Below are 16,156 nucleotides of genomic sequence, written 5' to 3'. Positions count from 1 at the left end.
AGCTTTTATTTTACTTTTGATCAATACAGAACATGGGCTTGAAATGATTCAAAGGCCTTGACAAAAGAGATTCTGTTTGATCTGATCAGAGGAAAGGTGTTTACAGAGACCTTGGCCCTTTCCAATACTCTGCACAGGCAAAATGTCTCAGCCTCACTGCGTCGCTTCAATCCCAACATGCTAAAGTACTATCGGCAGCCAAATGTTTCTACATCGAATCTCCTATATCTTCTGAAGCTTCTAACTAAACAAGGTGTGTGTTACCATGGGAAATGCTATCTGTCCTGCACTTATCCATTCTTTCAATGGTGCCTACACCCATCGCAGATCAGCTAGTGATTGGTGGTAAACGAGTCAACACACACACACACACCATACTGCTGTTTGTAGGATCTTGCTGTTGTGCACATTAATGCCTACATTTCTTAAAACCGTGGCTGCACTTCACAAAGTATTTCATTGACTGTGAAGTACTTTGAGGTCATGAACAGAGCAATATAAATGCTATTAGAATTTCTGCTTATGGTAATATTGGACAAGTCAGACCCCACAATGAAACTTGGCTAGTTAGAGCCTAACTTAGTATTTGTTTTAACTGTGGCCTCATACTCCCAAGAGGTTGCTGGTGTACTTTAAATTCAAAGAATAAAACATTTATTAAATGTCAAAATATATGAACCGTATGACACTAGCCAAAGTAAAGGTTGAAAAGATTTCATTACAGATATCATAAAAGGATTTAAACTCACATCATCCCTTTTAAGCAGCTAGATGCTTATTAAGATCCACTCCAGGTTAACAGCACTACTATTTCCCTGTTGAAGTGTCTTGCTGAGATAAAGGTTAGGATAGTTTCAAGATACAAGTTTTCTGTGCAGTTTACTAGATATCATACCTACTAGACACCTTTATTTGGTGTCTCACCCCGAGACTCCTGAAACAAACTGCAAACTAAGCTCAATATTACTTTCACCTTTAGAGCAAAACTGCATTAATTCCTGAAACTCAACTGTTCTTGCCTTGTGCCTGCTTGGTAGCACAGAGACTTAGGAGATATTGTAGCACTGTCACTGAACTAGTAATCCATAATCCCTAAAACTAATGTTTTGGGGTCATGGGTTTGAATCTCACCATAAGCAGTGATGAGGTTTGAATTCAGTTTTTAAAAAAATGGGATACAAAATTAGCCTAAGGGCAACCAAATAATCATAGTAAAAAAAATTCCCACCTGGTTCACTAGTGCTCTTCATGAATGGAAATCTGTCACCTTTATGCAGAGTGATCTACATATGATTCAGACCCACAACAATACTGTTAATGCTTAACTACCCCTTGGGCAATTAGGAATGGGCAAAAAAATTCCCGATGAAGGGCTTTTGCCCGAAACGTCGATTTTCCTACTCCTCGGATGCTGCCTGACCTGCTGTGCTTTTCCAGCACCACTCTAATCTAGACTCTGATTTCCAACATCTGCAGTCCTCACTTTTGCCTCATTAAAATGCACATGAACAAAAGAAATCGCCACAATTCCTACCATCACTCTCAGAACAAATCTAAAATGTTTTCTCTTTCTTAACGCACATAATATAAACATAACTTAAAAGTCGCACTTGCTCTTAACAATGCAAACTTTTCTGTTAATTTAGGTTTTTCTTGATTAATTCTTGGGAACCAAGCATCACTGGCAAGTACAGCATTTGTTGCCATCCCTAACTGCCTGTGAATTGAGTGGTTTGCCAGGCCATTTCAGAGGGAAGTTAAGAGTCAGGTGTCTTTTAGGTTCTGGGATGAAGGAAGGAGGGGGTCAGTTTGCTCAGTGGGCTGGATTGCTGGTCTAATGCAGAATGATGCCAACAGTGCGGGTTCGGTGCCCACACTGGCTGATGTTGTTATGAAGGTGCCACCTTGCCCCTTGTCTGAGCTGTGATAACCCAATACCAGCTGTTTCTGTCTGATAAAAAATGTGTGATGAAGGGAGGAAAGGAGAGAATGCTGAATCCATATCACCTCTAGACTCTCAGATAGCAGATATCTGCATGGGAATGGTAGTTCTGCAATGGGAATAAATCCCTCATTCTCATACATACTGACATCTGACCATCCAATTCATGGAGTATCTCCCACCAGGACACACCAAGACCTAAAACAGAAAGCAGATTCTCTCCCTCCCACCACTATGTGCACAAGAGGAGGACAGGAGGCCTCATTGAGGCAATAATTGATCTCACTGAGGCAATTTATGGATTTATCTGGGAAATATGCAGCTAATAAGAATCCCTCTGAACGCACTGTAGAGCACAACGAGTAATTTATTTATGACAGCTTAAGGACAATTAAACCAGCTTGGCATAGGTAATGAGAAAATAATGTACTCTTATTTTAATACGGTGAAATGAACAATGAGGGAAATTGGGACAATTAACTCTACAAGTCTGTGCATTGACTCTGGAACTGAGCACTTAAGAAAGAATGGCCCTTGTTACAATTAACTGAACCAGGATGGCAATGAGGAAATGCTGACTAAAAAGAAAATGACCTCTGAAACTAGCTACTTACTTAATAAATCTCAATGAACACTTGTCCTCCCACTAACAATTTTGGTCAAACTAAGTGCCATAGAAGATGCAGATTCTTACCAGACTTTACTCTCTCAAAGCCTAGACACACACTAAAGGCTCCCTTTTTGAACCATTCCACATTTCCCTGCTTCTTAGTGAGAGCAAACCCTAATGCACTTCCAATCCGCAGTCAGCACGGGGGGGGGGGGTGCTGGATCCTCAGCAGAATGTGGAGTCGATCTTCTGTTTTAGATGGATTGGCACCTGCACACCCTGCGATTACAGCACACTGCTGGTACACAGTGGCTCAGTGGTTAGCACTGCTGCCTCACAGCACCAGGGACCCAGTTTCAAATCCAGCCTCGGGTGACTGTCTGTGTAGAGTTTGCACATTCTCCCTGTGTCTGTGTGGGTTTGCTCCGAATTCCTCCCACAATCACAAAGATGTGCAGGTTAGGTGAATTGGTCATGCTAAATTGTCCAGGGATGTATAGGTTAGGTGCATTAGTCAGGGGTAAATGCAGGGGAATGGGTCTGGGTGGGTTACTCTTCGGAGGGTCGGTATGGACTTGTTGGGCTGAAGGGCCTGTTTCCACACTGTAGGGATTCTAAAATGAGTGTCTATTTGGGCTGGAATCATGAGTGGAACAACATCCCAGAATTAGCCAATGCATTCAGAGGAGGTGAAGGATCAGGACTGATCAATGAAAAGATCAGGGTCAGCCTGGTGATAATGAAGAAAACACCGTGGCACCCCTCTGTCATTTCAAAGGTGTCAGCGAAATCCAAGTTGTTGTTGAAACAGTTCATTGTCAACAGTTTGTGGCATGGATATGATTGCCACATCAGAAGTGAATCCAGGTCTTCTCACAACTCCTAGCAAGTAAGTTTTAGACAAATCAATTAGACCGAGACTTGCCTGTATCATGTTCTGCCTCGAGACCTGACAGCTATTCCCAGCCCTGGGCAGACAGCCATGTAGCAGTCAAAACTCGATTCTTCCACTCTCACACATACAACCGTTTGCAAAAGAATACAATCCCTGTCATTTAATACTTCTTTCTCCCTGAAATTATTGCAAGTTAAAGCCACAGAAAATGTCTTTTTTTTGTGTATATTATATAATAAAAGTCAGTTCTTGGAAAGTTAAAAGAATTTGATGGTGACTCGAATGGCTGCAATTGTTTCTATGGCAACGCCATCACAAAGAGGAGTTGGTTATAAATAGTGATGATCAGAGATGGGTGTTGATTTATTTAATGAACTGGCACCATGATATAAAGGTTTGGACAGCCTTCTGTAAAGCTCTGGGTCTGTCGGGCAATTTTACAAGGTGCCTTGTGACCCATGTACCAGTTTCATCACCCCACGTGGATCCAGTTAATAAAACATAACATTGTTCCCTTACCAATGTTAGACTAACGGTTGAGAAACCAGCTGCACATGGACTACAGTTTGGCTCACAGAGCATACTGACGTCAAGATTAGAGTGGTGCTGGAAAAGCACAGCGGGTCAGGCAGCATCCGAGAAGCAGGAAAATCGACGTTTCGGGCAAAAGCTCTTCATCAGGATTGAAGCTTGTGGAAACTAATGTTAGTCAACATACAATCAACCTTATAACAGTGCTAATCAGCAGCCAGTGCTTTCCCCTACTGGACCCTCAACAACTCCAGGAGAGCTGGGTTCACCTTCTAGGTGAGGCTGAGAGTGCACACAAAGTTCATGGGTCCCACAGAGCACGTTACACCAGCTTCACGATGTGAAATACGGTCACGGGAGCAGAAATTCCAAGCCAGTTGTAATCCCCTCATGAAAAGCGGCAGAGTTGTACTCCAGCACAATTTGTAGCCTCATAGCCAGGCATATCCCCCACTCAACCATTACCATCAAGCCAGGGGAATCAACCCTGTTTCAATGGACAGTGCAGGAGGGCATGCCAGAAGCAGCACCAGGCATACCTGAAGATGAGGTGTCAACCTGGTGAAGCCACCAAACAGGACTACTTGCATGCCACACAACGTAAACATCAACTGACAGACACAGCTAAGTGATCCCACAACCAACCAATCAGATCTAAGGTCTACAGTCCTGCCTCATCCAGTTGGGAACGGTGGTGGACAATTTAACAGCTCACTGGAGAAGGAGGCTCCACAAATATCCACATCCTCAATGATGGAAGAGCCCAGCAGGTCAGTGCATAACATAAGGTTAAAGCATTCACGGCAATCCTCAGCCAGAAATGCCAAGTGAATAATCCATCTCGGCCTCCTCCAGAGTTCCCAAGTATTACAGACACCAGTCTTCATCCAATTCAATTCACTCCACATGATATCAAGAAATGGTTCGAGGTACTGGACGTTTCAGTAGGTCCCGACATCATTCTGGCAATAGTACTGAAGAATTTTGCTGCAGAACTTGCTGCTCCCTTAGCCAAGCTGTTCCAGTACAACGACAACGCTGGCAACTACCCAATAATGTGGAAAATTGCACCATAAAAAGCAGAACAAATCCAACCAGCTAATTACCACCCCATAGATCTACTCTCGATCATCAGTAAACTGATGGAAGGTGTCATCACAGTGCTATCAAGCAGATCTGCTCAATGACACCCAATTTGGGTTCCGCTAAAGCCACTCGGCTCTGACCTCATTACAGCCTTGGTTCAAACATGGATAAAAGAGCTGAATTCCAGAGGTGAGGTGAGAGTGGCAGCCCAGGACATCAAGGCTGCATTAGACTGAGAGTGGCATCAAGGAGCCTGAGCAAAACGAATCAATGGGTATCCAACCAGTAGTTGGAATCATTCCTGACACACCAGATGGAAATTGTGGTTGATGAAGGTCAGTCATCGCAGCTCCAGGATATCTCTGCAGGAGTTCCTCAGGGTAATGTCCTAGGCCCAACCATTTTCAGCTGCAACATCAATGACCCTCCCTGCATCATAAGCTGGGGGCGGGGGTTCGTCAATGATTGCACAATGTTCAGCACCATTCACAACACCTCAGGTACTGAAGCAGTCCATGTCCAAATGCAACAGGATCTGGACAATATCCAAGCTTAGGCTGACAACTGCCAAGTTACAGGCAAATGCCAGGCAATGACCGTCTCTAATAAGAGCCAATATAATCACTGCCCCTGATATTCAATGGTATTACTATAACTGAATCCACCACTATCTACATCCTTAGAGTGATCATTGGACTCGACTGGACTTACCACAAAAACAATGTGGCTACAAGAACAGGTCAGAGGCTAGGAATACTGCAGCAAGTAAGTCACCATCTACAAGGAACAAGTGAGGAGTGTAATGGAATACTCCCCACTTCCCAAGTGGATACAGCTCCATCAGCATTCAAGAAGCTTGACACCATCCAGGACAAAGCAACATGCTGACTGGGACCGCATTCACAAGTATCAACTTCCTCCACCACTGACACTTGGTACACAGTGCAGCTACTATCTACAAGATCCTCAGACAGCACTGACCCACCATGACCACTTCCATGTAACAGGACAAGGACAGTAGATACATAGGAACACCACCACCTGCAAGTTCCCCTCCAAGCCACTCACCACCCTGACTTGGAAATAATTGCCATTCCTTCAGTGTCACTGGATCAAAATCCAGGAACTCCCTCCTTCACAGCATTGGGGGTTAACCTACCACAGCAGTTCCAGAAGACAGCTCACCACCACCTTCTCGAGGGCGACTAGGGATGAGCAATAAATGATGGCCAGCCAGCAATGCCCACGACCCATGAGTGAATAAAGAAAACTTAAGTCTTGTGTGTTTCTCCAGTTTGCACGTGCCCTGCCCTAGGCATCACGAATCATCTAAATGTGAAACCCAAACATGTGGTATCTACTCACTGAGTAAGAGCTGGAGTTGAACCAACACTTCGCCTGAACCACTAATTTCACTCAGTGAGATTACGATGCAATTACAAGTATAAGATGGTGACCCAGTAACTTAGCTGGTCTTTTCCAATTCAGAAGGAGAGCTCTGTCTTAATTGTTCAGCTCCACGCATAAGGTTAGCACCGTGTCTGAGGCCCCATTGCTCGAAGGACAAAGGGCTGATTGCTCAAAGGTCTCAGTATTGTTACCCAAATCTTCCCAGATGTCGGGCACTTGCGTTTCACACTCGAAACATTGATCCTTTTGTCCAGGCTGACCTTCTGTCCAATTCTAAAACTTCAGGATTTTAATTCAAATATCCACAATCACCATTTTTCTTCTTAGACCTCCCCCTGAGCAGACAACCCAAGGACATTTCCAGAGAGGGAATACTACAATAAAGATGCTATGTAAATGCAAACTGTAGCTGTGCTAAATAGACACATTCTGAGGTCAACAGTTGTAGCAACGGGATTTGTTTGACTTTGTTCGCTTTCCTTTGGCACTTTTCTTGTAAGGTTGCTTTGATTAGTTCAGAAGTACGGCATTGTGCGAGAAAGCAATGCATTCAAGGTTTCCATTGGTAAATTTGATAGGCAAATGAGAAAAGACAGACAGGTAAATAAGCAGCCAGGTGGATAAGGGAAGTGATAAATATACAAAACTAACAGGTCAGAGTTGGCACGGATCAAAAAAAAACAAAGAGAAGGGCGAATGACTGTACCGTTTTGTCAGAAAAGTTCATCTCACTGGGATGTTCAACCTCACATCCACTTTCTCTTCTCTCCTGTAACTATAACTCATGAACATCCCAAGGTCAAATACAGACAATTATTTCACTTATACAGTCAGTTAAACTGATTTTTTAATTGTTTTTTTTCTCTCAAACAGCAAAGGGCTGAGAGGAAGAGGAATTCTGACAAAGAGGATCCTACCAAGCTCCTTCTAACAGCTACTGGAAAATCAGAGCAGGCCACTGTGAAAACAGAGAGAGAAATGCAATTTTCCACCCCTCACATTGTTTTCCTTCCTTGTACAGATTTCTTACTTGCTCAGCCTGTCAAAGCTGGTGACCTCCAGGATGACCTCAAGAGAGTGAGAGTAGCCAACCTAGATCTGATCACCACATTTCACTCAGAGAGGGTTCTCTGTTTTCTCACCAGGTTTCTCTTACCCCTGGAGGCTGAGTGGTAGAGAGCTATGTTTTCACTTTGCTCAGTCTAAATGATTTATCAAGCTGAAAGAGCCCTCCACTCTGCACAGACAGCAGCCTGGATCGAGGGATAAGATGGGAACCTGATCTTCTCAGCCTGCCTGAGCTCCCTGGCATACAACCCAATCAATGCTCTCTGCTGGTGTTGAGTTTCCAGCTGCAGAAACTAGGACAGGGACCTTATGAAATCCACCCTCAGGCCTTGGCACTGGGCCCAAGACCAAGAATTTAACACTACAATCTAACTGTAACATTGGCTCAAGCCTGACTCTTTGTGACTCACTGCCTTCCCTGACAGTTAAACATCTTTCTTCTGCCGACTTGCCTTCTTTCTTTCAAGACAACAATAAGCAGCATTTTCATTGACGAAAAGGGCCGAATTTTGTCCCGGGTTCAGGAAAACACAACCTGCGTAATTTCACCAATGGCGATCCTGAATCATATGTGACTTTGTGTGCCATTTTTGTCTTTCTGCCGCTGATATGGGTTTTCAGTGTCGTTTGTGGGGTGTGGAGTCAGGGTGTGCTGTGGGCCAGTTTGAAGGCTCACTCTGGTTCTCCTGCACCAGTATCCCAGCTCTCAACAGAATTAAAAGGCCACCCCAAAATCTCCCACCAAGTCCAACAAAAGCTAATGTCAGCCCACACCCTGTCACTGTCCACGTACTCTCTATGCTTCCTCACATCACCCAAGCCATCTCTATGTCTCCCCTTATATATCCTCTATAGTCAACCACCAAGCACATATTATTTACAGTCTTCAGATTGTATGCCATATCAATGGAAAATATTTTACATTGATTTTACGAGCAGAGTGCCTATCAAAGAAAATAAGTAGGTGGTTAGATTTCTTTTCATGAAAGAACAAGCTAACAAAACAGTTTGTTACATTTTTCACTGCATTATGGTGACTCTCCATTTGAAGAGGATGGTAACAAATAGACAAACACAGAAGGCTGGACAATGCAAGTTCCTGATGAAGAGCTTATGCTCGAAACATCAATTCTCCTGGTCCTCGGATGCTGCCTGACCAGCTATACTTTTCCAGCACTGCACTCTTTGACTCTAATCTCCAGCATCACTTTCTCCCTGGACAATGTAAGTGTCAACTTTCCAAGCCCTTTTCTTTTTCAGATTCCTCCATAGTCTTGCCCCAACTTCATTTGAGACATTTTTCTCAATTGAGTGTCCTGACCTATCCTCAATCCATACCATTAGAGGTTAATTTTCCACTACCACCAACACCTAGTACGCGGTGAAAATATTTGCTGGTCCATTTTTTCATCTGTTCAAGAAACTTCTTTGTAAACCTCACACTGGGGTGGTGTGCGCAGGCCTGCACAATGTGTGCTTCCCACACAACCGTTTCAAAGCTGTTTCTCGATATAAAACTCATTGCCCTCATCTCCTCTCTGCGACCCTTTACAAAAACCTTCGACATGTTGGTGATCAGCAGTGTATGCTTGCATGTCAAACTCTGCAAGCAAACCTCACTGACGCAAATTGATAACAAAAACTTTCCCAGCAAAAATCTTTCCCAAAAATGTACAACTTCAAAATCCAGGTTTTAATTGGAACACAAAAGTGAATTTACAACATTATCTTCCAGCAAGAAATACACGGACAAACGTTGTTTTGAAAAGAGGAATGGAGAGAGGGTTCAAACAGCAACTTGGGCAGGGAAGGAGCATTCAAAGCACAATGGCTGCTGTGATGATACCGTGGATTTGTAACTGATTTAAAACATGACTATAAGGAATTAGAAATTTTAAGAAGCACTGAGTCCATCAACTACGTTATTCTACAAATCAGTTCATTAATCTCTAAAAGACAGTTTCTGTTTCCTCCTCTCCATCTCATTGCTAAAGATAAGTGAAGCAAAACTCTAGGTTACTGACTTAACCTTAGATTCTGGACATTATCCTAACAATTCACGGAGCACTCTGTTCCATATCTTATCATCTCTTGTGCTTACATTTCTGTTCTTTCCCAATCATACAGTCATCCAATTCTTTATTAAAATCTGTTTATGTATGTAGCAAGAACTACTTCCAAGGAGCATAGCCTTTCGGCAACAAGATCGTGGATGTTGGTTTATATCCACCCACAACTGAGGAACAGCCCAGGTATTATTCACTTGGTGTTGCATCTGCAGAATTTTCTTTTACCTACGGTCTCTGTTGTGTTGTGATTTTATGTCTCCTATGCCAACATTGCCTGTTCCTGAGGAGATAGTGGGAAATGATGAGGGCCACCAAATGGCTGACTATCTGCTTTGTCCATCCCTCCATGTGTAGGAGAAGACAATTTGCCCCTTCCCAGTGCCTGGCTCCTGCCCCTTAACCCACACTCAGGCTAAGGGGGAAGCCAGGAACTGTAATCTGAGGCTTTGCCCTTTTAGGCTTAAATGACACAAAAAGAACTTGTCTCTGGCTAGGATGAAACTCCAACTTGTACGAGAGGAAAGTCATTGCATTTTCACAAGACACTGTCCTTCATTAAGCTGAGCTGGTGACAGAGGTTAAAGGCCAGTGACAGCTACTGGTGATGATTCTAAGATAATACTTCACTCCCTCTATTGAAATAAGGCCACACCCTCTTCAAACACTGTGTCTTGATGCAATTCAAAGGTCACGAGAGGGTCCAGTGTGCCATGAGGAAAGAATGGGCTGGGGTGGGATGGGGTAGGGGGGTGGTGAAGATAAGGGGTGAGTGAGGAAAATCAACCCATGTTCCTGCTGTTGGGCCATTATACCCTACTCTATGAAAATTGAGGATAAACGGCCATTGGATCCCAGCGTGATTCTAGTTTATCTCAACTTTAAAATTGAGATTAAAGAAGAAAATTAGCAACATGCTGTGTATTTTCAGCACGGGTTCCTGTGTGATTATGCAGAAGGAGTGGACTCCCTGGGCTTTGTAGAAGTTATCCCACTGGGACATCTGGGCCTATCGTCACTGGTGTTTTGAAGAAGAGCTCTCACTGAAATGTGTGAAGTTCTAACAGGGCTGGACAGACTCAACGTAGGAATGATGTTTCCCCTCCATGGGAGATCCAAATCAAAGGATCACAGTTTTAGGGAATGCCACAGGCCATTTCAGACTGAGACAACGAGAAATCTTTTCACTCACATTGTGGTAGAATTCTCTATCACAGAGGGCTGTGGAGACCAATTCACTGAACATGTTTTTGAAAGTAGCAGATAGATTTCTAGAGGCGAAAGGTGTCAAGGACTATTGGGAGAGCACAGGTTATAACGTTGAGATAGAGGATCAGCTTTGATCATGTTGAAGTGCAGAGCAGAATTGATGAGCAAAGTGGCCTACATCTGCCTTATGTTCTACAGTTCTCTGTTTCTATATCACTGAGATAAAGATCATATAGGTTTTCTAACAGACTCAAGAACCACCCTGACTCACAACTGCCTGTGCATCAAAATTCGAAATGCTTGTCTTCTAAATTAATCTAAGGAAACTAATCATTAATTAGTGTATTTCCTCAGAAGATATACTTAGCTGTTTCAACATCACCAATGCAAGAAGAATGTTGCTTCGTCAACAAACATCAGTTGAAAGTGCTCCGAGTTATTGTTCCTTTCACTAAATAACAACTGACTCCTCGGGCCACAAAGGATAACACAAAGAGCTATTAGGTTTGTACTCACGTGTTATGGAGCACACACCAGCCACAGTGAGGATCTCCAGAACCCAAACATTCGCTGCATGTCTGATACTGTCCACACGCCTCCACAGGAACTCTGGTCAGCTGCAAGTACAGAAAGAAAAGACACAATTAGCTCAGTGCAATCAGGTCATCAGGGTCTTGGAGATGGCGAAATCAGAGGCCAAATGTCCACAGTTCAGAATGTCGACTTGCATTGTGATGTGAACTGTCACTTGTAATACACAAATAGCGATGTATAACCACTGATGTATGATCTGTGATATAATAATTGGTTAGTGATTATAACTATGATTTGTGGTGCACAATTTATGGTACATAGTTTGCAATATATGATAAGTGGCGGAAAATGGGATTAGAATAGTTAAAGTTAAAAATCACACAGCATCACGTTATAATCCAACAGATTTATTTGGAAGCACTAGCTTTTGGAACACTGCTCTTTCATTAGATGATTGTGAAAAATAAGATTGTAAGATACAGAATTTATAGCAAAACTTTACACTGTGATATAACTTGTAAACTTATACACTGTAAACTTTTGCTATAAATTCTGTGTCTTACAATCTTATTCTCCACAACCACCTGATGAAAGAGCAGCACTTCAAAAGCTAGTGCTTCCAAATAAATCTGTTGGATTATAACGTGATGCTGTGTGATTTTTAACTTTAACTTTGCTTCCAAATAAACCTGTTAGACCATAGCCTGTGATTTTTAATTTTGTACACCCCAGTCCAACACCAGCATCTCCAAATCTAGAATAGTTGGGTGGTTGATTTTGACCAGGATGGATGCCATGGGCTGAAGGGCCTTTCTCTATGCTGATTCTATGGCTCTAACATATAATATATGGTTTGACAGATGTTGGATAAACAATATTTAGCATAGAAAGACTGAAAATGATGGAAAGCTGTAGATAGGAAAAGATGGATTCATGTGTTGGGCGGCACGGTGGCACAGTGGTTAGCACTGCTGCCTCACAGCGCCAGAGACCCGGGTTCAATTCCCGCCTCAGGCGACTGACTGCGTGGAGTTTGCACGTTCTCCCCGTGTCTGCGTGGGTTTCCTCCCACAGGTCAGGTGAATTGGCCATGCTAAATTGCCCGTAGTGTTAGGTAAGGGGTAGATGTAGGGGTATGGGTGAGTTACGCTTCGGCGGGGCGGTGTGGACTTGTTGGGCCGAAGGGCATGTTTCCACACTGTAAGTAATCTAATCTAATAGCCCTTCCTCAGAACTGCTATGTACTTCAGTGAAAGATCTCTGCCAGAAACATGAATCTCTCTTTTCACTTTTAAAATGTTGCATTATTCCAACATCTCCAGCATGAGCAATATGTTGCTCTTCTCATCAACCACTTCTCTTCCCTGAGGCATAGAGACTCTCAGGTTAAACTACTACCCCTAACGAGAGAGCAGCCTTACGGACTGGGAGGACAATAGCAACTTTACATCATTATTCCAAACTTACTGCACCCCTGGCCTATACTGTGATCTCCTAATCGCTAATCTCCATCTCTCACTGGGTTTTATATTGCCTGCAATCTATACTTGCAAATTTCATAGCTTTTACATAAGGATTGTTTTCCTCATTAATGAGCTCAGAGGTGAACAAAGCACTTTTTCACTTCATCATCCAGTGTCGAGCATTATCATGTCAAACACAGCTTGGCTCAGATACTGATAAAGTTCCTTCTATATCTTGTCCCAGTAGGGTGTCCACATTTGAAACTCTATCAGCATTTTTCACACTCTCCCTCGTTGGCATTTCCCTGAGTAATTGGGCCATTTTAAGGCAAAACAGAAACAGCACTTTTCTTTGGAGTGGAACCACAAGCAATGTGTCAAACTGTTCAGTCTGACTTCACATCCACCACCTACAGCTACCACATACAAATGCTCCAGTCCCTATCTGTTCTCAACAAAACATGGTCCACTTTGTCATCACTACATTGCAAATCTTACATCACATTTGCCACAACTGTCTAATTTCAATATTACATAATTGAGCAATGTGGAAAGGACACCATTTGTCAAAATTGTTCATCTTGTACTAATCAGGATAATTCACAAGAATACTATTGTAGAGAGAAAAGTGCTGATTGGTTGACAAGTAGAGTCTGATTGGTACAGAATACACCAGTTAATGATGACTTACAATAAATTGCCAAGCTTTGTTTCCACTTTGAACTGGGCTGGTCAAGTCTGTTTGGTCAAAGCACTGCCTTGAAAAATGAACTATTAAATGTCTAATACCTGTTTTGTTGAGTCAAAATAGGAGCAGTTTGTGAATGTGTTCTTTCTGTTTGCAAAGATCAGTGCCCTGTCTATGAATATATGCAGCTTCCAGTACACACAGGTGCACCACACTGCGAGCTAAATTAACAATCATAAACTGGTTGTCAGTGTAATTCTAAACAGACTTGCAACAAATTTAGAATTGGTTAAAACTCAGCTCCTTGGCCAAGAGTTTGGTCATGTGGCCCAGCATTTCCAGATTTGGTGGCCTATCAAATTACGTTTGGTAATTAAACTCTTGCGAAGCATACGGAGATACTTTACCACATTAAAAACATTAGATTAGTACAAGTTTTTCTGGAAGAGCCAGCCAGTCCATTTGCCCTTGGTGTTCAACTTTTGAGATTTGAGATGCGCCCCCTCACGGTCTGTACACATCCTCATTATTCTTCTGGGGAATCTCTAAAGTTTACTCTGAGCTACTTCAGATTGGAAACAAGGTCTTGAAGATTCGACGTGTTGGGCAGCTAAATCTGACTTCAGCCCCACTCCAGGACGTGGAACAGACAATCCAGGCTGGCCTCATGTGAAACTGAAGCTGTGATGTGTACCATTATCCATTTGACCATTAAGCTTTATTCAGGTGGATGTAGAAGAATCCATGACTCCAAGTCACAAATGTGGAAGAGAATTTACCTAATGTTCTGACCAACATTCAATTCTCATCTAACATCAGCATAACAAAACACATTAACCACATATTAACCTAATTTACTGTTTTTGGGATCCTGCTTTGTGAAAATTTACTGCTGTCTTTACCGAACAGTGAATGCACATGCTACATACTGCATTGTCTGTGAAATGTTCTGGAGGAAGTTCTGAGGATAGGGGTGCAGGGGTGTTGGGGGGAAATGATTGGAAAATTTTCTTCAATAAATCTTATACGCAGTGTGCACACACAAAGTGGGGGGGGGGGGGGGGGGGAGCAAAAGCAGAAAAAAAAATCCTTGAAAGTAAAAATGAAGATCAATACTAAATGTTGTGCAAGTTGATTCTTTTATTCAGCCTCTCTATTGAAGATGTCAACAAAATTGTGGCCTAGTTAGCACTCGATGTACAGAACTGATTTCTCAGAATGTTCGGGAAAAGCTGGAGAGAAGCAGTGGACAGCGGCTTTATAATTTTAGAAAAGTGCAAAACACCAAAAGGAAAAAAAAAACAAAAATCAATTCTGGAAACAGATGCATGAAAGGTCTTATTCACTGACTTTCCCACAGGGGAACTCCCTCCACAGTAAATACTGAGATTCGTTACTTTACAACAATGATTGCCACAGATAAAATCAGCAAGTGAGCAATATCTCTGACTGAATACATCCATTCATCAGACAGGAATATTGTCCCAATATGTTTAGGATTCAGGCCACCATACTGACCAACCAAAAATAAGTATTAGTTAACTCTGGTTGGGTGTGTTCCCCTGGCTGGTTATCTCCAACCACATCATTCCTCCCAATTCTTTTCTACCATTTATCTCTCCTCATGTCCCTCTCCTGTCTTGTGCCAATTGTTAAGCAAGCAGATTCCTTGTGACCTAATTAGTTAATCCCCTTCATTTTTGGTCAAACAAGCCAGCGTACGTATCTCTAACATCATTGGTGCAAATAAGTTAAAGGCATGTGAAGAAAATGAAAACTTAATTTTCCTCCCAAGTTGCTCATGGCACTATTGTGAAGATCTATTTAATTCCTGGATAATCTTGGAGGCTTGATAACATTAATTAAGCAATAAACCACTCACAAAGTACGTGAAGAACATTTCTAGAGACCGCTGAAATAATTGCTTGGTTAAAAAGAAAGGGGATTGCAATTACTGGGAGTCTTAATGGGAGTCAAACTGAGACACACCAACTATGAAAATGTCAGGCTCACTGAGTTGCCACTAGTGACCATAGCATCCTGTACATAAGGAAGAGAAAGGGCAGCTATCAACCAAGATTCCAGTCCCTGGATGATGTTTCTCCAATGAAGAGTGAATGTGTGGATTTTATGAGGGGCAGGATCAAATTGCACAACAATGACCTGTCACACATTCAGTTGGACAGCCTGTTGATTCTAACAGAGCAATATTATTCTTTACTGAGATGGTGAGCACTCCACAGCTGTGGAGCTGCATCTTACCAGAGCACACAGTAGCTGCCATGCTTCCTATGTTAGGATAGTGACTACACTCCAAAACCGCTGTTAAGTGCTTTAACATATAAGGGGTCATTCAAAAACATAAGAGCTCGGATCAGAGTGGACAATTCAGCCCCTCAAGCCTGCTCCACCACATCATACGATTGTGACTGATCTCATCTCAACCTCAACTCCTCTTTCTTGCCTGTTCCCTATGACCCTTTCAAAGGGCTTCTCATTAACAATCTTTCCACCTCCTCCTCCTTAAATCTATCCAGTGTCCGGGGCACAATCTGAGGCAGTGATTGCTGCAGGTTCACAATCCTCTGAGACAATTAACTCCGCCTCATCATCAGTGTTAAATCTAGAAGACAGTGAGGTCTGCAGATGCCGGA

The 16,156-nt window shown here is 42.7% G+C and overlaps 1 protein-coding gene across 8 annotated transcripts in view; it reads right to left on the bottom strand.

Moving 5' to 3' along the window:
* plxna4 (plexin A4) overlaps positions 1-16,156 on the bottom strand; it is a 632,909-nt gene that overhangs the window by 281,927 nt on the left and 334,826 nt on the right. For all 8 annotated transcript variants that reach the window (XM_072562914.1, XM_072562916.1, XM_072562917.1 and 5 more), the window contains exon 5: positions 11,334-11,434. In XM_072562914.1, the coding sequence (XP_072419015.1) occupies positions 11,334-11,434 (101 nt within the window). The remainder of the gene's footprint in view (positions 1-11,333; positions 11,435-16,156) is intronic.

This window comes from Chiloscyllium punctatum, chromosome 44 (genome assembly GCF_047496795.1).
Source record: "Chiloscyllium punctatum isolate Juve2018m chromosome 44, sChiPun1.3, whole genome shotgun sequence".
Classification (NCBI taxonomy): Eukaryota; Metazoa; Chordata; class Chondrichthyes; order Orectolobiformes; family Hemiscylliidae; genus Chiloscyllium; species Chiloscyllium punctatum.
Note: the sequence above shows the minus strand (reverse complement) of the source record. Positions and strands in the feature narration are given on the sequence as shown.